We start from the raw sequence: 9,200 nt of genomic DNA, 5'->3' as shown, positions 1-9,200 counted from the left end.
AAAAAAAAAAAAAAAAAAAAAAAAAAAAAAAAAAAAAAAGAATGAAAGAAAGAAATATGGAGACAAACAGAGAAGAAACAGCTGTGAGATCTGAAACAGACTGTCTCTGGACAGGAGTCAGAGGCCAAAGAAAAGTGAGGCAGGAGAACGCCGTTTTGTTTTAAGGATACACCTCGCAAAAATATTCAACTTTTAAAACTATGGGGCCGGGCGCGGTGGCTCAAGCCTGTAATCCCAGCACTTTGGGAGGCCGAGGCGGGTGGATCACGAGGTCAAGAGATCGAGACCATCCTGGTCAACATGGTGAAACCCCGTCTCTACTAAAAATACAAAAAATTAGCTGGGCATGGTGGTGCGTGCCTGTAATCCCAGCTACTCAGTAGGCTGAGGCAGGAGAATTGCCTGAACCCAGGAGGCGGAGGTTGCGGTGAGCCGAGATCGCGTCATTGCACTCCAGCCTGGGTAACAAGAGCGAAACTCCGTCTCAAAAAAAAAAAAAAAAAAAAAAAAAACCTATGTACAGGACAAGATGGAGCAACAGACACCAGGTTTACCCTACCATCTAAATAACCGCCCCCCTCCAAAAAAAAAAAAGAAATATTTGAAACACATGGTTTTCAAGACCCTAGACACTAAGCAATGGACAGTGCTGCTGTGACAGAGGAAAGTGAGCGGGTCTGCAGCAGCTCCCTGCCCCCAGGGTTTAGCGGGCCTGGGAGACGGAACCCAGAACCCAGGGGATCACCGTCTAGTCGGCAGCACGGAGCAGCAGAGAGAGGGCTACACAGAACTCCAGAGACCCGTGGCGGTTCCCGGGTGGTCAGCAGAGCACTCACTGGCTGGCCCGAGTATGTGTGGACACCATCTCAGGCCAGGGTGAGAATCATCTGAGAAGGCCAGAGGGAACCATGCCTGTGTTTATAGCTAGCCTGAAATAGCACCTGTTTCTACCAGTCAGACTGGAAAAATTCATATTCATGGGGCCCAAGGCAGAACAGTCTGTCAGGTCCTGGTTCAGCACTGGGAATAACTGCACCTAGACTACACACAGCTCTCTGATCCCATCTAATAAATCTTAAAAGCAACACACCAAAAGATCAAACTGTCTCCAAGTTAAGTTAACTCTATCCCTGAAAAAAGCTCAAGAATAATGAGAGGATCACGAAAGTTTCCAGCGCCCAACAAGGTATGCATCCCAATGTCTGGTGTTCAGCCAAGGGCCAGGCATGGAAGGCAGCAGGGAAACGGGGCCCGCGACTGGACAGACAGGGTGCTGGCAGAAACACACCGGACTCACAAAGACACAGGGCCAGCAGCAGGGACCTTAAAATCACAATCACATTGTGATTGTACTCTCGATGTCCCCAAAATTAAGCAGAGAGGTAGAAGATATATTTTTAAAGTCCTAACGCAAGCTTCAAGGGATGAAAATTGTAACAACTGAGAAGAAAAGTACACTCCATGGGATTAACAACAGATCACTCATCACCTGAGAAAAGACACAATTTGAAAGCGCAGTGGTAGAAAGTATATACAATGGCCAGGCTCGGTGGCTCACGCCTGTGATTCAGCCCTTTGAGAGGCTAAGGTGGGAGGATTGCCTGAGGCCAGGAGTTTGAGACCAGCCTGGGCAACAAAGTGAGACCTCGTCCCTACAAATGAAATAAATGAGCCAGGCATGGTGGCATAGTAGCCCCAGTCCAGGTAGTCCACGGGCAGCCCCAGTGCTCCACCTCCTGGACTACAGGTGTAGCCTGAAGTCCCAGCTACTTGGGAGGCTGAGGCAGGAGGATTGCTTGAGGCCAGGAATTCAAGACCAATGTGGCAACAGGGAAGGATTCCATGTCTATAAAAAATAAAATGAGCTGGGTGTGGTGGCACATGCCTGTTGTCCCAGCTACTCAGGAGGCTGAGGTGGGAGGATGGCTTGAGCCCAGGGTGTTGAGGCTGCACCGAGTCATGATTATACCGCTGTACTACTTCAGCTTGGGCAACAGAGCAAGATCTTGTCTCTAGAGGGAGACGGGGGAAGAATGCCAAAGTGGCTATGCTAATATCAAAGCAGATTTCAAAGCACAGAACTTCACCAGGGATAAACAAAGTCATTTCATAATAACAGTCAATTCAAGTGGACATAAGAATCCTAAATTATATAGATATTTAATAATAGAGTTTCAGGATACATGAAGCAAAAACTAATAGAACTTCAAGGAGAGATAGAGAAACTTACAATTATTATAGTTAGAGATTTCAATATCCCTCTCAGCAACTGACAGAACAGTAAACAGAAAAACAGTAAGGATACAGAAAAACTAAATAACACAATTTACGAAGTCGATCTAATTGACATTTATAAAACACTCTGCCCAACAATAGAATACTTATTCAAGCACACACAGAATTTACCAAAAGATACCACAGTCTGGACATAAAATAAGACTCAAGGCCGGGCTGGTGGGTCACACTGATAATCCCAGCACTTTGAGAGGCAGAGGTGGGTGGATCACTTGAGGTCAGGTGTTCGAGACTACCTTGGCCAACATGGTAAAACCCCGTTTCTACTAAAAATACAAAAATTAGCTGGGTGTGGTGGCAGGCACCCATAGTCCCAGCTAATTTTTGGGACTACTTGGGAGGCTGAGGCAGGAGAATTGCTTGAACCCAGGAGGTGGAGATTGCAGTGAGCCGAGATCAAGACACTGCACTCCAGCCTTGGTGAAAGAGTGCGTCTGTCTTCAAAATAAACAAACAAAATAAAATAAGAAAATATATTTAATATAATTCAGGTCATAAAAAGTATGCTGTTCGATCAAACTGGAATTGGATATCAATAACAAGAAAGTCTCTGGAAAAATACCCACATTTGGCTGGGCACAGTGGCTCATGCCTGTAATTCCAGTACTTTGGGAGGCTGAGGCAGGCAGACCACTTGAGGATAGGAGTTCAAGACCAGTCTAGCCCACATGATGAAACCCCACCTCTACTAAAAATACAAAACATTAGCCAGGCGTGATGGCACACACCTGTAGACCCAGCTACTTGGGAAGCTGAGGCAGGAGAATTGCTTGAACCTAGGAGGTGGAGATTGCAGTGAGCTGAGATTGTGCCACTGCACTCCAGCCTAGATGACAGAGCAAGACTCTGTCTCAAAAAAAAAAAAAAAAACAGAAAAAGACAAAAAAAGACAAAAAAAAAGAGAAAATCCCCACATTTAAAAACTAAACATACTTCTAAAATAACAGAATGTCAAAGATGAAACTGAAAGGGAAATAAGAAAGTCTTATGAAGTGAACACGAATCAGAATATAACATATCCAAATTTGCTGGATACTATTAAAGCAGTAGCTAAGGGTGGATTTATAATGCTACAAGCCTATGTTAGAAAAAAAGATCTCAAATCAATGAACTCAGCTTCCACCTTAAGAAACAAGAAGAAGAACACACAAAACCCAAAGTAGAAAAAAAATTAAAGATCAAAAGCATAAATCAATAGAATATAAAACATGAGAAAAATCAATAAAACCAAAAGTCGTTCCTTTGAGATCAATAAAATTGATAAAACTCTCAAATTCTACAGATACTCAAAGGATCACACACACACACACACACACACACACACACACACACACACACACACACTGTTTTTAATGGTGTCTCCGTCTGTTGCCTAGGGCGCCATCTCGGCTTACTGCAACCTCCACCTCCTGGGCTCAAGCAGCTGGGACCGCAGGTGCAGGAGCACCACCAGGCCCAGCTAATGTTTTGTACTTTTCGTAGACTAGGTTTCATCCTGTTGTGCAGGCTGGTCTTGAACTCCTAAGCTAAAGCAATCGGCTTGCCTTGGTCACCCAAGGTGTTGGGATTACAAGTGTGAGCCATCGCACCTGGCTGGAAACATATTTTTTTAATCCATCGAATAATTTCTCATAATTGGGGTGTTTAGAATATTTGTATTTCTATAAACTAATAAATTCAAGAACTTAAATGAAATGATTAAATTCCTTGAAGCACATAATCTACCAAAGTCTACTCAAGAAGAAAGATTGCCTAAATAACCCTATATCTCTCTATTAAGAAACTGAACTTATAGTTTAAGACTTTTCCATGAAGAAAAAACATCAGGCCCAGATGGTTTCACTGGTGAATTCAATGAGCATCTAAGGAAGAAGTAATACCAAGTCTGCACAACGTGCAGCAGATAATTTAAAACAAAACACTTTGCAACTGACTCAATAAGGTCAGGGTTACTCAGATATCAAAATCAGAGTTACAACAAGAAAAAAAAAAAAAACAGGAGAAAAGTATCTCACATGAATATAGATACAAAAATTCTAAACAAAGTAAGCCAAATCAAATGGACTCAGTAAATCCAATCCAACAATATGCAAAAAGAGTAAGACATTATCTATCATCACATAGACTCAACCCAGAGGTCCCAGATTGGTTTAACACTCAAAAATCAATCACTGTGGGTGAGTGCAATGTCATCCCAGCACTTTGGGAGGCCGAGGTGAGTGGATTACTTGAGGTCAGACGTTTCAGACCCGCCTGGTCAAGATGGCAAAACCCGGTCTCTACTAAAAATACAAAAAAAAAAGAAAAAAAAAAAATTTTAGCTGGGCATGGTGGTATACGCCTGTAATCCCAGCTTCTCTGAGGCTCAGGCACAAGAATCACTTCAACCCGGGAGGCAGAAGTTGCAGTGAGCCGAGAAGGCATCACATCCCATCCTGGGTGACAATGAGACTGTCTCGAAAAAAACCAGAAAACAACAATCAGTGTAACTCACCATATTAACCAACTAACAAAGAAGACCACATGATCATCATCAGATCATCGGCAAGCACAGAAAAAGCATTTGACAAAACTCACCATCCATTACTGATGAAAGCCCTCAGCAACTAGGAATACAAATAAACTTCTTTATTTCTGATAAAAAGACTCTAAGAAGAACCTACAGTTAACATGATGTTTAATGGTGAAAGTCTGAATGCTTTCTCCCTGAGATCAGGAACAAGGCAAACATCACCAGCCAGCGTGAAGAGTTTTTCTAACATGTTAGCCATGTGTTTTCCTTCTACAGAGGACAATCTATTTTTCTCCAATGCCTGCTTTGCTACTGAAGTACTTTTTTCCTTAATATGTAAAAAATTCCATAAATAGTAAAGATAGCATTTTTTTTTTTGTCAATCCTATGGGTTGCAAATATTTTATCCTAGTTTAAGTTTACATACTTTTAATTTTGCAGTGGGGAACAGCAGGCTGGAGGGCAGCGGCACAATCAGAGCTCACTGCAGCCTCAACCTCCCAGGCTCAAGTAATCCCCCCACTTCAGCCTCCCAAGCAGCTGAGACTACAGGTGTAAGCCACCACACTTGGCTGTTTTTAAAAGCTTACTGTAGAGATGGGGTCTCCCTGTGTTGCCCAGGCTGGCTCCGTCCTCCTGGACTCAAGCAATTCTCCTACCTCAGCCTCCTAAAGTGCAGGATTACAGGTGTGAGGCACCGTGCCTGGTTTCCTATTTTTAACACGTAATTTTAAAATTTCAATTTAATCAAATATTCATTGTGAATTATTCCAATCTATCTGTGCAGCCTCTTCCTCTTGATTTTTGATGGTTTCATTTTCTAACTTTAAAAAGTACATCTCGGATTTATTTTGGTGTAAAGTGAGGCTTTTATTTTATTTTTTTGACTTTGCATAAGGGCAAACCAATCTTTCCCTTCAATGGGGCCAGTGATTTGAAGATTCTTTTTGCCTTTCACTGGAATTGTCTCTCTGGCCTAAAATAATGAAAGTTTTTCAGCTTTCTAGGATGCAAAGAAGAAACAATGGACTTTTTTTCTGATTTCATTGTGCTTTTCTATACATTTTCATAAGAAAATTAAATCGTTAGTAATTTCAACATAAAAGATAATCACAGTAACATAATGTTATATATTCAACTTGTTTCTGCAAAAACTGATTAAAGGCTGGCTACAAGTTAGGCACTAGAACAAACATGATCTCTACCTTCAGAGTTTACTAACGGCTTAGCAATAAACAGAGATAATTCTAAAAGCTGCCAGTCATACAGACCACATGCTTCACACTTTCTAAAAACAAAAGTGTGCATCAGTTACATCTTAGGAAAACACATTTCTCATTAATATTACAGCTATCCGATAATATCCTAGGTGTTTATTCTTTTTAGTCTATTATAGCTGAGTCTTTTTCCATTACTTTCTTATTTTTTGAGACAAGAGCATTGCTCCGTTGCCCAGGCTGGAGTGCAGTGGTGCGATCTCGGCTCACTGAAATTCCCCCCTCCTGGGTTCAAGCAATTGCCCTGCCTCAGCCTCCCAAGTAGCTGAGATTACAGGCATGTGCCACTTTGCCTGACTAATCTTTGTATTTTTAAGAGAGACAGGGTTTTGCCACGTTGGCCAGACAGGTCTCAATTTCCTTACCGCAAGTGATCTACCCGCCTTGGCCTCCCAAAATGCTGGGATTCCAGGCGTCAGCCATCGTGCCCACTCCGTTTGCCCACTACTCTCTCATTGTGCCCTTTCTTCATACATCATTTCTTTAGTATTGAAAAAACCTGACTCCTAGAGCCCCGAATCACTATCATTTTATTAACACGAACAAGTCGAACTGAATCCAAAAGGTAGAATTCCGAACATATAAGGCAGAATTCAACTGAGTGCCACAACCTATGTAAAAGCATTTTATTTTACCTTCATTGTAGGGCACTGGATTGCCAATCTTTACTCCAACCGCTTCGGCTGATTTCAAAACTTCTAATTCCATCAAAATAACTACTCTCCTGCAAAGGCAGACAAATAGAAACAAGTTAGAAAAATTCCGTTCAAACGATGAGCTACTCAAAATGCTTTCCCCAATGATCATTTTGATAAAACTATTTCCTGTTTGTCATCTGTTTTCATAAATATTTCTCTTAATCTTTCACTGCATCATTATCAAGGCTTTTTATGATTGCAAGGTTTCCATTTTCCAACTAGTTCCTTAATTAAAATGCGGTGTTCTTGCTACGTACCATATCTTCAAGGAGCAACTGACATGGTAAGAATTTAGATTACTAAACATGAGAATATGCGGCACAAAAAGAGACGGCCTGTTTTCAGAAGCACATACTTCTCTAAGCGAATGACTTTTTCCCAGTGAAAACCAATTATGACAATAGACGTTTTAAAATATATAACTATGACCCATTTTTAAGAACTTACAGTTCTCTGACTGATTTTAACTCTGATTGAAACCTTTTGATAACTTCCCAATGACCTTCAGCCAAAAATAAAGACTTCTGCCATGGCTGGCCTGGCCTTGCTAACGCCCCTCCAGCGCATCCCTGCTGCTGCCCTACCCTCTGCCCTCTGCCCTCTGCACTCCCCATCTTTCAGGTCCGCACATGTGATGGTCCCTCCTGCCAGAAAGCCTTTGTCCGTGCTGCTCCGAGGGTGCGGAGTTGTGTTCATGCACATTTTGCTTCACTTCACACTCATCTTTTAGCTCTCATCTCAAATGTCACTTCCAGAGACACTTCCTTAACCTCTAGTTTAGATCTGGTTGCTTTGCTCCAGTCTTTCCTACAGCCATGATTTCCTTCCTTCACGACGCTCTGTTCCGTCTTAATCATACGTTCATTAGCGATGATTTTATTATTGTCTGTCTCCTACTAGACTGTACTGTCAATACGGCAGGTATCCTCCAGTGCTTAATGAAGCAAATGGCCCACGTTGTTGCTCAATACATACTTAATGAGAATATCACAATCATGTCTGCACTTTAAAAGGAACTAAAACATGAAGAAGGAATTTAATGGGAACACAACTGGAGGCAGGGAGACGCAAAGAGACGAAATGATAATGGCCTGAATGAGGTTGGTGGCAGTGGAGACGAAGAAACTGACCTAGAGCAGTATTTAAGCAATAATATACCCAATTTCATCATGCTTTACACTTAGAATGTCTGACTGCTGTATTTTGGATTTTTACGCACAATCAATCGGTTTGTGCCACCCTTATCAGGGTTCGCATCAGAGTTATGCTAAAATAAGCCGGGAATTATCTGTTCCTGGAAATGACGGATTCCCTGTAGTAACTATCCGATAGATACTTAGTGCTAGATATTTAACTACTTTCCAAAATTATACAAATCACTCCAGAACATATAAAAATAGAAGGCTTATGAATCATTTAGTATTACTCTAATATGAAAACCTAAGACAAAACACACACAAAACACTAAAACTAATTTCCTCCTGTAATATCCCATAAATCCTAAATAAAATATCAGCAAGGCGAATCTAGCAGCATACTAAAAGAATACACCAATATCAACTTACAGAGAATATAGATGACAAGGACACATTAAATGACTTTACAGGGACGCAATCAGCCAAATCCAGACTGTGGGAAACTGCGCAAGCAGAAGGATAAATGACCTGGTTTCTTCAGCAGATAAACAATAAGGGAGGAAACAAGGTAGACGCAGAACCTACGATTCAGAGACTTAACCAGCCATCAATCTGCTGTCACACACGCGCGCACACACACACACACACACACACACGAAAAGCTGGAAATACAACACTGACAGGGTATTTGTTATTTTAGGTGTGAAATGGTATTGTGTCTTTTTAAGAGTTCTTAACTTCCAAAAATATATACTAAAATATTTAGGGATGAAATAATGCGTCTGAGATTTCCTTCAACATTACAGAGAGCGGATGCAGAAAGCATGGCGATAAAGCAAAACTGCGTAACAGGGACCAATCTGAATGATGGGCTCCCTGGGGACTCATCAGACTACTGTGTATTCTATTTTTGTAGATGTTTAAAATTTTCCAGAATAAAGATTTTAAAAAATAAAGAGAAAGAAAATGAACAAGCTAAGATGATTTTTTTTTTTTGAAAGAGTCTCATTCTGTTGCCCAGGTTGGAGTGCAGTGGCACAATCCTGACTCACTGCAACCTCTGCCTCCCACATTCAAGCCATTCTCCTGCCTCAGCCTCCCAAGTGGCTGGGATTACAGGCTCCTGCCACCACACCCTGCTAATTTTTGTATTTTTAGTGGAGACAGTGTTTCACCACCTTGGCCAGGCTGGTCTCCAACTCCCAACCTCAGGTGATCCACCTGCCTTGGCCTCCCAAAGTGCTGGGATTACAGGCATGAGCCAATAGCCCAGTGTAGGCTT

At 41.7% G+C, this 9,200-nt stretch overlaps 1 protein-coding gene across 4 annotated transcripts in view; it reads right to left on the bottom strand.

Annotated features, from left to right (window-relative positions):
- Positions 1 to 9,200, bottom strand: part of RPA1 (replication protein A1) — a 63,143-nt gene that overhangs the window by 37,716 nt on the left and 16,227 nt on the right. For all 4 annotated transcript variants that reach the window (XM_032263445.1, XM_032263443.1, XM_032263444.1 and 1 more), the window contains exon 5: positions 6,720 to 6,808. In XM_032263445.1, coding sequence (XP_032119336.1) covers positions 6,720 to 6,808 — 89 coding nt within the window. The remainder of the gene's footprint in view (positions 1 to 6,719; positions 6,809 to 9,200) is intronic.

Source organism: Sapajus apella, unplaced genomic scaffold (genome assembly GCF_009761245.1).
Source record: "Sapajus apella isolate SASKATOON/1434 unplaced genomic scaffold, GSC_monkey_1.0 scaffold136, whole genome shotgun sequence".
Classification (NCBI taxonomy): domain Eukaryota; kingdom Metazoa; phylum Chordata; class Mammalia; order Primates; family Cebidae; genus Sapajus; species Sapajus apella.
The sequence above is the reverse complement of the archived record's forward strand: the minus strand, read 5'-3'. Positions and strand labels throughout refer to the sequence as shown.